The sequence below is a fragment of the Sciurus vulgaris genome (assembly GCF_902686455.1).
Source record: "Sciurus vulgaris genome assembly, chromosome: 17".
Classification (NCBI taxonomy): domain Eukaryota; kingdom Metazoa; phylum Chordata; class Mammalia; order Rodentia; family Sciuridae; genus Sciurus; species Sciurus vulgaris.
The window spans coordinates 54087500-54101620 of NC_136478.1; the positions used below are offsets into that span (position 1 = coordinate 54087500).

Below are 14121 nucleotides of genomic sequence, written 5' to 3' on the forward strand. Positions count from 1 at the left end.
TCATGGAATTTGTCTTTCCTTGGTCGTTCTGTTGGAGACACAGATTAAACCCAGGGCTAATCGGAGGCCAGGCAAGTGCTCTACCGCTGAGCCACATCCCCAGCCCTTTCCACATTGCATTCTGAGGTAGAATCTTGCCAAGTTGCTTGGGGTCTCGCTAAGTGGCTGAGGCTGGCCTCCTAATTCCATCCTTGTGCCTCAGCCTCTTGAGTCACTAGGATTACGGGTGAGCGCCCCACACTTGGCTCCCTGCAATGCCCCAGTTCCTACCATAGGTCCTGGCACACAGTAGGTGCCCAATACTTGTTGGGGCTGGAAGTGTCACTCAGTGGCAGAACTCTTGCCCAGGAGGTGTGAGGTCCTGGGCTCCATCCGGGACACCGCAAACAAAACCAAATGCACCTTTCCCAAGCCAGGAAGGAACGCTGGCATCCCACGGAGAGGGTGGCCTGCATCCGCCGGGTGCCAGGCACCGTCCACTCCTCAAGTCCCTCTTGGTGTCTTCCCTCTCATTCCAGAGTTCAGAGACTGTACACTGATTCTCTTCAGGGTCTGTGAGAGCAAAGGGCCCTGGTCACTCCAAGGAGCTGCCCAGAGTCCAGGTCCCGCATGTAGAGAGGTTCCCGCTGCGCATGTTGGGAGGGGCGCTGCCATGCCCCTCAGCTGCAACCCCCACCCTGACACCACCCTCAGTGGCCAGCGCAGGGAGGGGGGCTCCCAACTGGGGCACCTGGCCAGGCCCCTGCGTCCTGCAGGGATTCCGGGGTGAGGGGATGTGGGATGGAAATCCAGATGATTCGGAATTAGCCAAAGAGAACTGGGGCCAGGCCCAGAGGTCCACTCCTGATGCCAGCAGCTTGGAGACGGGGTGAGGTCGGATGTGGTGGTTTGGATGTGAGGCGCCGCCCAAAACTCTCACGTGAGACAATGAGAAACAAGAGTCTTAACTGATCACTGAATGAGCCCCGGATGGGATTAATTCATGTGGTAGGTGTGGTTTCAGGTGGGCATGGGGGCGTGGCTATGGGGCATGTATTTTGTATCTGGAGAGTGGAGTGTCTCTCTCTCCACTCTCTCCTCTCTCTCCTTCCTGAGGATGTGGGCTGCTTCCATCTGGCACTCTCTTCTACCATGATGTTGTGCCTCACCTCGAGCCCCAAGGAATGGAGTCAGCCTTCTATGAACAAAGAGCTTTCAAACCGTGAGCCCTCAAATATACTTTCCCTCCTAAAGTTGTTCTAGTCTCATCTTTGACTTGGAACAGCAGAAAAGCTGACTGAAACATAGTAGGCTCTCAACTTCCAGTCCAGCCTGTGCAACTTTCAAAGACGTGTATCTACTTAAGAAAGAATAAACCAATAACATTTCAAAGTGCTGAGTATGTAGCTCCCAGGTAAAGTGCCCCTGAGCCCAATCCCTGGTGCAGGAAAGAAAAACAAATATAGAGTAGCTGAATGAAGCCCCTGGGGAAAACTCTTAGCTGTTCCTCAAAAGCTCCACAATAGGCAGGATGTGGTGGCACAGGCCTGTGATCCCAGCAGGTGGGGGGCTGAGGCAGGAGGATCACCCAGTGCAAGGCCAGCCTGGGCGACTTTGCAAGACTGTGTCTCCAAAGAAAAGTCAAAGGGCTGGCGAAGTAGCCCAGCACCCCTGCTCAATCCCCAACACCAGGAAAAGAAAGAAAGTAAGTGGGGGGGAGAGGGAGAGAAGGAGAGAGAGAGAGAGAGAGAGAGAGAGAGAGAGAGAGAGAGAGAGAGAAGAAAGAAAGAAAGAAAGGAAGGAAGGAAGGAAGGAAGGAAGGAAGGAAGGAAGGAAGGAGAGGAGAGGAAGGGATAGGAGAGGAGAGAAAAGAAAACACAGTAGTTAGTGAAGGAAGTCAGACACCAAACCAAAAGGAAGGAAGGGAAGAAAGAGAAAGAGACACAGAGGAGAGCAGAGGAGAGCACAGGGGAGAGGAGGAGAGGAGAAATAAGAAAACCCAGGAGGTAGTGAAGGAAGTCAGACACCAAACCATCCGTCTGATTCACTCATGTGAAATTCCCAGGGAGGCGACTCCACAGGGCAGAAGGTGGAGCTGGGGTGCCCACATCAGGGAGAAAGGGAGATGGGGCAGGACCCAGAAGGCCTGTGGGTTTCCCTCGGAAATGAAGGAATGTTCTGGAACAGGTGGTGATGGCCGTGCACACCTGTGAGCACACTAAAGACCTCGGCAGGTGCTGTGTTTCCCACTTGTTTATTTATCTGCGTGTGCAGTGCTGGGCAGGGAACCCTGCAGGCCAGCGCTCTGCCCTGAGCTGCATCTTGGGCCCTCCTCCTTTCCTTCTGAGCAGGGCCTCCCTCAGTGTCCAGGCTGGCTTGGAACTTGCCATCTTCCTGCCCAGCCTCCCCGCAGGCGCTGGGACCCTACATGGGCTCCACTGTGCCAGCTTCCAGGGCGAATTTATGGGATGCCAACGGTATTTCAGTTTTCCCACATGAGTGAATGGATGGATGGACGCTTCCCAGGGAGGGGACACTCGCATCTCTTCCACCCCTGGTTCCCTAGCAAGACTCAGCGCAGCCAGCAGGGGAGGTGCGGGGTTAGAGAGGCCAGAGGAAAGCCCAGAGGCCAGAGGAAAGCCCTGAGGGTGTGTGGGTATGGGGTGAGGGGAGGGGTCCTGGCTGGGCAAGGACCCTGGGTCAAGTGCAGAGGACAGTGACTGGTGCGGATGGCCAGGCCTGCTGACTTGAAGAACACGCTCGGTGGCCCTGAAACGCTGTCTGCCAGCAGACAGGCCCTGGGATTTGGGGTCCGTTGCCACCAGGCCCGGGCCCTGCTGCTGAGGGCTCTGCTCCCTTCACCCTCCCAGCCCCCACACGTGTATATGAGCTGCCTCTGAAGTCCACTGTGAGTGACCTTTGGCCTGTCCCTGTCACTAGGATGAGCAAACATTGCGAGCAGCAAACAGCAAACAGCCCATGGCCCTCCCTGGCCACTGGCCTTGGAGCTGGGGCAGGGGACACAGTCCTGCTGTGACCACCCCCAGTCCTGCTCCATGTCCCTCTGGCCCTCTAGAGTCCTGGCGGGAGGGGCAGAGGAAGTCCCTGCCTGGCCAGAGGCCTGAGAGGCCCTTGTGCCCATGGACCCGCACGCTGCAGCCAGTGCCCTCGTGTGTAACAAGGGGATTGTGCTAGGCGGGGTGGCCCAGCTTGTCATCCGAGTGGCTCAGGAGCTTGAGGCAGGCGGATGGAGAGTGTGAGGCCAGGCTCGGCAACCTGGTGAGACCCCAACTCAAAATAAAAATAAAAGGGGCTGGGGATGTGCTCAGTGGAAAGACGCCCTGGGTTCCACCTTCAGTGCCAAAAAAAGGGGGTTCCAGGAGGGGGACATCAAAGATGCCTGCCTCCTGGCCTGGTGACCCTGCTCTGTGTCCATGCGCTGCCTATTGCACAGCGCGTGCTCTGGTCCATGTTCTAAATAAAGAGCAGCCGACGATGCCAGACTCCTCCCGGGTCCCTTCCTGAGCCGGCTCTCCTGACTTCTGTCACGCTCCAGGTTCTGCCTACATGGTCAGTGGTCTCTGAACCCCAGGCGGTGAAGTCACAGTCCGAGAGCGGTCAGGTGACCTGTGTCCCGTCACTCTGCTGGAAAGAAGAGGAGTCGTTTCTGAACCCAACACCCGGCACTGGGTTCATGTTCTCCTCAGCTTTTGCTTCCGCTGTGGCGCCACCCACAGGGCGGACATCCTTCCATTTTATCAGTTTTTTTGTGTCGAGTGCAGTAAGTACATTCATGTTGTTGCAAAACCTTCGAGACTATTTCCAGAACTTCTTCATCATCCCAAACCACAACTCTGGGTAGTCATCTTTTTCTTTTTAATGTTATCATTTTTTTATACCTTCATTTTATTTATTTATTTGTATGTGGTGCTGAGGATCAAACCCTGTCTCACATGTGCTAGGCGATCGCTGCACCACTGAGCCACAACCCCAGGCCCTGGGCATCTTATCTCGTGGATTATCGTGAGCGATGAACTCCAGCGAATGTTCAGCACCTACCACGGGTAGGTCCAAATTCTGCTGGAGGCTTCGGGTCAGGACTGTCCTCCTGCACAGTCGTTTAGGTTACAGTCAAGATTAGGTTCTCAGAATTGCTCCATCAAAACAGAGCCTGCATATAAGCCCAGCAACTATGGAGTCTGAGGCAGGCAGATGTCAAGTTCAAGGCCAGCCTGGGCAATTTAGTGAGTTCCTGTCTGAAAATAAAAAGGGCTGGGGATGGAGTTCCATCATAGGGTGCCCTGAGTCCAATTCCTAGAATGAAGAAAAAAAATTTTTCAAATTATTCATTCTGCAGGATAGACTGGCACATGACTGTAGTCACAGCTACTCAGGAGGCTGAGGCTGAAGGATCACTCAAGTTCAAGAGTTGAAGGTCAACCTGGGCAACATCGTGAAACCCTGTCTTAAAACAAACAAACAAACAAACAAACAAAACTGTCTTGAAAAAAAAAAATCAACTGAATTTCAGTTTAACTGAAATTCAAATGCAACTGGGTGTCTGGAATTTTATCTGCATCCCTAGACCAAGGCATCCCACAATCCCTGTCCAAACCGTGTGCCCTGGGGTGTGGCTGGGTTCCTTCCTTCCCACCTGGCACCAGGCCTGTGCCTGTGGTGGACCCTCTGACCTGCTCTGTCTGCATGTGGACCTTCCCTGCATGGGCCCTGCTCAGCCGCCACAGGAACCCCAAGAGGCAGGTGCCCATTACCCTCCCATTTTCCACATGGAAACACTGAGACCCAGAGAAGGGAGCATCTGTGCCTGGTTGTGCAGTGAGGGAGTCGGGGCTTGGAGGCCAGGTTATCAGGCAGAGCCAGCCAAAAAAAAAGAGCTGGAATTCAGGGCTGAAAGGATGGTAGGAGGTGAACAGGGAGGAACACAGGCTGGGGACCTGGGACTGTGCCGCTGTCCCTCACCCACTGCTGGCCCTGATCCATGGGCACCCTCACTGCCGGTCTCTCCATTCAGGGCTTTCCTAGCATCATGTTCAGCACCTTCAGCTGTGAATCATGGTCCCATTTTTCAGAGGAGGAAACTGAGGCCAGAAAAAAGGGACTGCCTCATGAGGCAGAGTGAGAATTTGAACTTGCTTCAGTGCAAGAGACCAAAGAATCTCTGTGCTGGGTCAGGCCAGGGTGCTGCGAGGGTGGGAGGAGAGAGGCCAGCGTGGGCGGGCATGGCCTCTGTCACCGTCACCTGGGCTGTTCTCTCTGAAGTCCCTGCCAAGGCGTGTGGGGAGGTGGCTGTGGGAGGGCTCTGCTGGTGCAGCGCGCGCTTCCCCAGATCTGGAGAACTGAGCACACAGGGACTGAGAGACCGAACCCCCAGAAATGCTGCTGCTGGGAGGCAGGTCCTGGGCCCTGCCCTCCCTCTGCTTCTGCGTGCTGATCCTGGCCTGCGTTGTGGGTGAGCAGCAGGGTCTCATGTGACTGGTAGACATGGGTACAGCCCTGGGGGCTGATGGTGTGTGCGTGTGCATGTGCGTGTCTGGGGTTCCACGTGTCAGGGACCAGGTGCGAAGTGGAAATGTGGGGTTGGAAGTGGAAATGACAGTGGTTATCTGCATGTGTGCAAGCAGAAGTGTGTGCAGTGTGGCAAATATGCATGCCGGAGGATGCGCTGGTGCGTGTTGGTGTGCTTGTCTCCTATGGGTATACCTGTGCAAAAGATTAAGCTGGGCACAGTGGCACACATCCGGAATCCCAGTGGCCAGGGAGGCTGAGGCAGGAGGATTGAAAGCTCGAGGCCAACCTCAGCAACTCAATGAGGCCCTCAGCAACTTAGTGAGACTCTTGTCTCAAAATTAAAAATAAAAAGCTGGGGATGTGGCTCCATGGTTAAGTGCCTCTGGGTTCAATTGCTGGTACCAAAAAAATAAAAAGAAATTGGAGTGTTGGGCCGTGTGTGAGGGTTTCTGTGAGTGTGCAGAGTGGAGGTCTGTGTTGCACATGCATTTAAAGTTCCTGTGACTTGGACATAGTGCCTCGTGTACAAGGCTCCGTCCCTTGTTGCTGCATGTGTTAGCTCACAGTTCTCACGAGACGCAGGTCCCCTCAGTCCCCCACTCTACAGAAGGGAAAACTGAGTCTCAAGGCAGTTCCATCATGGGCACAAGCCATGCAGGTCACGTGGTGCCTCTGGACAAGTGTGTACAGTGGACCTGAGTGACGGGTGGCCTGGTGGGCAGCGCTATGCCCAGGGGCATGGGTACTGCACCCACAGGTGTGTGCAATGAAGCACACTGACTCGTGGTAGGCCCTCTGGCCGCCAGGAGGGGCTGATGGCATGGTGTGCCCACCGCCATCCTAGAGGAAGAGAGCCACTGCAGGTTCCACCTCTGCTGCATGGGTGGCAGAGGCCGAGGGAGAGCTCAGGGGGCTGGGGCTGCTCCCAGGCAGCAGAGCAGGTGGCGAGAGGAGCCAGGGACAGGTGGAGTTAGACTGAGGGAGAAGACCCTGCGGGGCGAAGGAGCACCCTGGGGTGCAGGGAGGGGGTGGACCAAGGGGGGGCAAGGGGTCAGTGGGACCAGGAGGGAGGCCCAAGGCCTGGCAGGAGGCAGCCCAGGCCCCCGGAGTGACAGAGGGTGAGTAGGGATTCTGGGGTCCTGGCAACTCAAGCTGCTCTCTGGTCCCATCTAGCATGTGCACCCATGGGGACCCCAAGTCCCCAGCCAGGCCCTGAGAAGAGCCACTGGAGCCTTGTGCGGGGCAAGGTGAAGGAGCTGGTGGAGCCACTGATGACGAGGACCAAAGAGAGGTGGCAGTGGTTCTGGTGAGCCTGTGCTGGCACTAGGCTGGGGAGAGCAAGCAGGACCCCAGGTTCCGAGGGAAGGCTGAGCCTGGACCCCGGGTCTGAGGGAGGAGGCTGGGCCTGGACCCCGGGTCTGAGGGAGGAGGCTGGGCCTGGACCCCCGGGTCTGAGGGAGGAGGGCTGGGCCTGGACCTCTGGGTCTGAGGGAGGAGGGCTGGGCCTGGACCCCCAGGTCTGAGGGAGGAGGGCTGGGCCTGGACCCCTGGGTCTGAGGGAGGAGGCTGGGCCTGTACCCCTGGGTCTGAGGGAGGAGGCTGGGCCTGGACCCCTGGGTCTGAGGGAGGAGGCTGAGCCTGGACCCCTGGGTCTGAGGGAGGAGGAGCTGGGCCTGGACCCCTGGGTCTGAGGGAAGAAGGCTGGGCCTGGACCCCTGGGTCTGAGGGAGGAGGGCTGGGCCTGGACCCCTGGGTCTGAGGGAGGAGGAGCTGGGCCTGGACCCCTGGGTCTGAGGAAGGAGGGCTGGGCCTGGACCCCTAGGTCTGAGGGAGGAGGGGCTGGGCCTGGACCCCTGGGTCTGAGGGAGGAGGCTGGGCCTGGACCTCTGGCTCTGAGGCAGGAGAGTCTGGAGGCCTGGACTCCCAGGCCTGCAGGGGAGCAGGAGTGGGCTTGGGCCGCTGCCGGGGGCTGAGCAGTGGAAGGTGAGAATGGAAAGCGGGTCCCTGGGGCACAGGGAGGGGAAGTCAATGGGCAGAACCTTCGGAGGTGACTGGGGCCTCAACCGTGGTGTCTCCTGTCCCCTGTGCTGCAGGCGCCCTGGGGCTCTCCAGGGTTTCATGCAGACCTACTATGATGACCACCTGAAAGACCTGGGTCCACGCACACAAGCCTGGCTCCTCAGCTCCAAGGACAGCCTCCTGAACAAGGCCCAGAGCCTGTGCCCCCGGCTGCTCTGCAGGGAGCAAGCCCAGGATTAACCTGCTCACGCCCCCACAAACCAATAAAGGCCTTATCTGTGTCCCTGTCCAGTCCCCTCCTTTGTGAGACCAGAGACACCCCTCCCCACCCGCCTAGGAATTAAGGAGTGGGAGAGGCGGCACCTGACAGGGGAGCGAGCTGGGCGGGTCTCTGGGGCTCACCGGGTGGGAGACTTCAAGGCATCTCAGTTTTTGGAGAGCTGGTGGGGTGAACAGGTCCCCAAGGTGGTCCTTCAGAGTTCTGCCTTATTTCCCAGCAGAGACAGATCCCAGGCACCATTCCTGGTGCGCGCCCAGAAACCCCCACCCTCCACAGCCCCCTACCCATCCCGTCTCTGTCCAAGGGGAGTTTTCAGACTGGGGTTATCTGAGGTTTGACCTAGTAGTGGACGTCACTGTCCTTCATGCCCTTCCCGCCCATACCCCCCCTCAGTGGCTCTGTTGGCCAGGACTTTGGCCCAGGCCAAGGGGCTGGCAGCCGTGGAGGGAGGTGGGCCTCCCGGGTATAAAGCCCGGGTGCCTGTAGGGAGCTGGTGAGGACAGACTGCCAGAGTCCGGTAAGAGAGGGCCTGCGGGGCAGGGGCAGGGAGGGGGCCACCTTGTTAGATCCGAAATTGCTGGAGTCGAGTGACGCTCGTGGCGGGGTCCCGGAATTCAGAATCACAGTGTGTTTCCCATCCTGAGCCTCGCTGGGCTCGCATTGCCACTGTTTTCTACTGTGGTCTCTCGTCCCCAGCGTGTGAACGGTGATTTTGTGCACTTAGTCCGAGAGCTCCTTCCCCTGAGGACTGGTATGAGAGTTAAGGAGCCCCGTGGAGAGAACAGAGCCAGGTCAGGCACCGAGGAACCCCAGCGTCAGGCGGGTTGGATGGACATGTGGCCCCAGGGCACCTCTGGGCGCTGTGGGTTTTGGCAAAGGGCGGGCGGTTTCTGGTGGTCGCTGAGGGGCCAGGGCTCTCAAGGCCTTGGGAACGCTTCTCAGGGCTGGGACTGTGGCTCAGAGGTGGAGCGATTGCCTGGCATGTGCGAGGCACTGGGTTCCAACCTCAGCACTGCATATAAATAAATAAAATAAAGTTCCATCAACAACTAAACAAATATTTATAAAAAAAAAAAAAAAAAAAAAAGGCAGCTTCTCAGTGAATGAATGAACTTGCTTGGGATTGACATGACGGGTGGGGGTGCTCGGTGGCAGAGCTTGCCCAGCATGCACAGGGCCTGGGTTCCATCCCCAGCACCACACACACACACACACACACACACACACACACACACACACACCTATCAGGTATAAATTGTTAAAATCAGCACAGGTAGAAATGGAGGTTCAAATAGACTCCTGGTTCCAGTCCACACGTTAGGACCGCAAGTCAACCAGGAGGGCAACCTGGAGCACGACTCCAGACCCCACCCCAGAGTGGCATGGGACCGGTGGCCAGCCTGGTGACCCTGCTGCTTGGCACCCCTCAGCCTTCCAGGTCCCCGACGTCATGGGCACACGATTCCTCCTGGCTCTGTTCCTGGTCCTTCTGGTGCTGGGCTGTGGTGAGTGGCCTGCCGAGGCGGGTCTCTGGAGGGTCTTCAAGCATCTTCCAGTCCAGGGCTTTCCCTGCCCTGCCTGGCCACCTCCCCTCCTCTGCCAGCTTGTTTCTCCCCTGCTCTCCCAGCAGCTCCCCTAACCTTGCCCTCCATCCCCCTGCAGAGGTCCAGGGGACCCAGCTGCTCCCACAAGATGAGCCTGCCAGCCTGCCTCTGCTGGCTCAGGTACAGGAGTCGCTCTCTTCCTACTGGGACACTGCCAAGGAGGCTGCCCAGGGCCTGTACCAGAAGACATACCTGAACGACATGGACGAGAAAATCAGGTATCGTCTCCCCTGTGGGAGACACAGCCTGGCCCCTGGTACCTACTACAGAGGGAACCTGGATGTCAGGCCCAGACTGGGTCCAGGCCCAGCCTCCCCCCTCAGACCCAGGGGTCCAGGCCCAGCCTCCTCCCTCAGACCTGGGGGTCCAGGCCCAGCCTCACCCTACGACCTGGGGGTCCAGGCCCAGCCCTCCTCACTCAGACCCAGAGGTCCAGCCCAGCCTCCTCCCTCAGACCCAGGGGTCCAGCCCAGCCCTCCTCCCTCAGACCCAGGGGTCCAGGCCCAGCCTCCTCCCTCAGACCCAGGGGTCCAGCCCAGCCCTCCTCCCTCAGACCCAGGGGTCCAGGCCCAGCCTCCTCCCTCAGACCTAGGGGTCCAGGCCCAGCCTCCTCCCTCAGACCCAGGGGTCCAGGCCCAGCCTCCTCCCTCAGACCCAGGGGTCCAGGCCCAGCCTCCTCCCTCAGACCCAGGGTCCAGGTCCAGCCCTTCTCCCTCAGACCCAGGGGTCCAGGCCCAGCCCTCCTCCCTCAGACCCAGGGGTCCAGGTCCAGGCCCAGCCCTCCTCCCTCAGACCTCTCTCCTTTCTTCCCAGGGACTTGTATAGCAAGGGCTCTGCAGCCATGAGCACGTACGCAGGCGTCTTCACTGACCAGCTCCTTACTCTGCTGAAGGGAGATTAGCAACAGCTCGTGGTGGTGGAGGGGGTTGGCCCAGGCCTAGCGTCCCCCTGGGTCTCCTGACCTTCCTGGGGAATCGGACTGGGCTCCCGCCACACCAGCTGCTCTCAGCCCTCTCCTCCTGCACTAGCCTGAACTCTCATCAGTGAATCAATAAATAAATAATAAGTATTTATTCTCTTTGATGTGGTGGCTTTTCTGGAGCTCAGGGACCAAAATAGAGACAGATTCAGTCCAAACAACATTCAGTGAGCAGGTATTGTCTGTGTGTAGCCCTAATCTGGAACTGGGTCCTGGGAGTGAAGAGGAGAATCAAAACAGTTAACAATCAAAACAATGAGTCACTGCTCTTGACTAAGGTCTGAAGTTCTCATCTGTAAAATGACAATTGATGGATATAGCTAACCTGCAGTGACCTCTGGCAGTTTAGAAGCCCTGTGTTGACACTTCACTCTTTGTTTTTTTTACCTTTTTTTTTTTTTTTTGTGGTAGTGGTAAGAATGGAGCCCAGGGCCTCAGGCATGCTAGGCAAACACTCTAGCATGAGTTCCACCTGGCCCCTGGGTTGACAGTTTAGATGTGCCATTGCAGTGAGTGTCCAACGCAGGAAGGTGGGCCCCCAAGAGTCCCTGCTAAGCTCATGAAGTCAGTTCACAGCTTGGAGGACAGACCCCTAAAGTCCGGATGCTTCAACAATTCCAATATCTTCATCCACGTGCTTTCCTTGAGATCAGTACCAAGCCTTGTGGGCATAGTAGGGAAAATGCAAAAAGTCCTGCCGTCACGTGACTTCTCAAAAAGCCACTGATGCCAGACCTGGTGGGGCATGCCTGTAATCCCAGGAGATTGGGAAGCTGGAGGAGCACACATGCAAAGCGAGCCTCAGGAACTCAGTGAGACCCTGTCTCTAAATAAAATACAAAAAAGGGCTGAGGATTTGGCTCAGTGGTTAAACATCCAGGGGTTCAATCACAAGTATAAAAAAAAAAAAAAAAAGTCACTGATGGAGGCTGGGGATGTAGCTCAGTGGTAGAGCACGGGCCGAGCATGTGCCAGGCCCTGCGTTTGATCCCCAGCACATTTAAAAAATAAAAATAATAAAGTAAGCTGCATATTGGGAACTGTTGCTGCTGCAAACGGTTTTGGTGATGCCGGTTTGTATTAGTGTTCTGTCAGCTGTTCTCTCCTTGTTACTAGTATTTCCTGAGCTCCTTAGCCAGGAGCTCCAGTCCATCCTGAGGCTTCAGGTAGACCCGTGCTCCCAGGAAGCAAGCAGACAAGTGGAAATCATTTCAGACAGCAGCCCGGACCCTGAGGAAGACTGAGTGGAAGAGATTCCCACTCCATCCATGGAGGTGGATGCTGTAGGCAGGTAGAAGTGGGGCCAGGTTCTCTTGAGGACCGGATGACTAGGCTGGAACTAGTCACAGGGGACTCATCACAATGCAGTGTAGGTAGGACTGTTGTTGCTGGAAGGTGAGGGGGCTGCTGATTGGGCCCCGTGCCTGGGTGGGGTGGTTAGAGGGTGGGAGAGGGCCTGGAGCAGCAGGAAATTACAGGCAGAAAGCACCAGGTGAAGGACAAGGACAGGGGCTCCACAGGCTGAGGGAGGCCAAGGATGGAGGGTGGGGGGCTGAGGGATCAGAGGATGCTCCCACAAGTCCCGAGGGTGGGGCTTTTGGTCTCTAGGGATCCATGGCCTGGATTTCTCCTAATCTGCTTGGCATCACCCTCCAGCCAGTCTTTCAACGGTCTTGGGGCAGTTTTCCCAGGTCCTGAAACTGGGCAGCTCTGAACCCAGTAGAAAACAGAGGCCTGGGGAGGGGCTGTGGGCAATGTCCCCAAGTCCCCAAGGTCTGGGAAGAACTGAGGCTGCCAAGCCCAGGGGGTGATGGGGAGGGGAAAACCCTGGGGTGGGGGGGAAACAATCCCTGCTCTGTCCACTTGTTTCCCACAGACTCGAGCCAAACCAAACCACTGCCCAGGCCAGCTTTGCTTCCAACCAATCAGGATGCTACTCCCAGACTCCTCCTGCCTTTCTCAGACCCCGACTCCCTCCAGGGCCCCAGAATCCAGGCCCCCAGACTCCTCCACCCCAGGAACTCAGCAAACTGGACACTAGACCGCTCCTCCCTCAGACTCAGAAGTCTAGATCCCAAATCCCTTCTCCTTAGAACCTAGAAGTTCGGATCCCCAGCCCCACTTCTCCCTCAAAACCTGAAATCATAAACCCTGGTCAGTGTTGGGCTCCCCCTAGCGGAGGGCAGAGTAGGTCTGTTCTGTGAACCACTTAACAGAATGAAATTCCTTTGGTCACTCAACAGGGAGCAGGGCTCTGGAGGACTCTGACTCTGAAGGGCCCTGTGCAACGTCACAAAATCACGAGAGATTCTCATGCTCTAACGGTTCTGGACCTGCAGTGTATGAGGCTTGGAGGGCAGATTGGGGTGTTTTGTAACTAGAGCTGGAGCTGGAGATGGAGGTAAAGCTGGAGAAGTTGAAGCTTCAAAGCCCCTCCCTTGCCTGGACTTTCTGTGGTCCTCGGTACTGACGTTGGCAGGTGTAACTTTTAAAATTTGGTGCTCTGGACTGAACCCAGAGTATTGCACACGCTAGGTAAATATTCTGCCCATGCACTACATACCTAGTCCTTTTAAAATTATTATTATTATTGGTGCCAGGATTGAACTCAGGGGCACTTAACCACTGAGCCACATCCCCAGTCTTTTTTATTTTTTATTTTGAGACAGGGTCTCACTAGGTTGCTTACAGCCTCCCTAAATTGCTGAGACTGGCTTTGAACTTGTGATCCTCCTGCCTCAGCCTCCCACACTGCTGAGATTACAGGCATGAGTCACCACGCTCAGTCTTTTTTAATTGAGATAGGGTCTCGCTAAATCGCTGAGGCTGGCATCAAATTTGTGATCCTCCTGCCTCAGCCTTCTGCTTTGCTGATATGCACCACCACACCACCTAAGCAAGGAGCTACAAGCTTCACTCTTCCTTGCACAGACCCTCAAATCACCTTCTGCACTCTGAGGTGCTTTTGCTCAGCAATCATCCCCAGGGCAGTGCTGGAGTTTCAGCAGAGGACACCAGGGTTCTGGGTCTGCCTGCTCAGTGATGGGGACACAGTCATTCCTGGCAGTTATGACACAAAGTGAACAGGGATGGGGAAGCTGAGGGGACCAGAGAGGCTGGAGAGAGGATGCACGGCCCGTTGAGAAGAAAGGCTTCTATTATACTCTAGTTTAAACTGGGCATGGTGGAGAATGTTTGTAATCCCAGCAACTCAGAAGGCTGAGTCAGAAGGATCTTAACTTGGAGACCAGCCTCAACAGTTCAGCCAGACCTCTGTCTCGAAAAACAAAACGAACAAAAGGCACCTAGTTAATAGGGATGACACTTTTGGGGGCTCATTTAGCCGGTTGGTAGCACGACCCGAGTGTGACCTCCACCCGACGCACTGGTGGAGGTTCAACAGTCTGAGAGGTCTACGTCCCCTCTATGCCTCCATGAGGCCCTTTCTGAGGTCACCCTCAGCACGTGCCCACGTCGGAGCTGTAGGAAGACACACAGCTAATGAAACACGATGGCGTCCTCAAAGCACACGAAGCCGAGTTCAGGACTGCGAGGTTTGCCAGAAAGCGAAGGCCCCTAGGGGAACGAACATGCGCACTAAAAGTACGGCCGCCCAAAAGCCTAGGGAGGGGCTGACGGCGTCCCATTCCGAGATTTTGTGGCCGTGAGAATCCTGAAATAGGAACTCTGAATGCACGGAAAGGCTTTAACCTCTGGGGACTTGAAGGAGG

General features: G+C 56.4%; 2 protein-coding genes across 3 annotated transcripts; both read left to right on the forward strand.

Moving 5' to 3' along the window:
- The first annotated feature begins 5258 nt into the window (after window positions 1-5258).
- On the forward strand, window positions 5259-7808 carry APOC4 (apolipoprotein C4). 2 transcript variants are annotated; one of them, XM_079119025.1, is made up of 3 exons: window positions 5259-5449; window positions 6682-6814; window positions 7602-7808. In XM_079119025.1, exons 1-3 carry the CDS (start codon window positions 5374-5376, stop codon window positions 7765-7767), a joined length of 375 nt encoding a protein of 124 aa, XP_078975151.1. In that variant the 5' UTR covers window positions 5259-5373; the 3' UTR covers window positions 7768-7808. The 2 variants fall into 2 exon arrangements, with proteins under 2 accessions (XP_078975151.1, XP_078975152.1); XM_079119026.1 differs by lacking the exon at window positions 5259-5449 and adding an exon at window positions 5467-5506.
- A 435-nt stretch (window positions 7809-8243) lies between these two features.
- On the forward strand, window positions 8244-10489 carry APOC2 (apolipoprotein C2). The gene is made up of 4 exons (XM_079119029.1): window positions 8244-8324; window positions 9238-9312; window positions 9470-9629; window positions 10225-10489. The coding sequence occupies exons 2-4, from the start codon at window positions 9258-9260 to the stop codon at window positions 10310-10312; spliced, it is 303 nt and encodes a 100-aa protein (XP_078975155.1). The 5' UTR covers window positions 8244-8324; window positions 9238-9257; the 3' UTR covers window positions 10313-10489.
- The last annotated feature ends 3632 nt before the right edge of the window (window positions 10490-14121 follow it).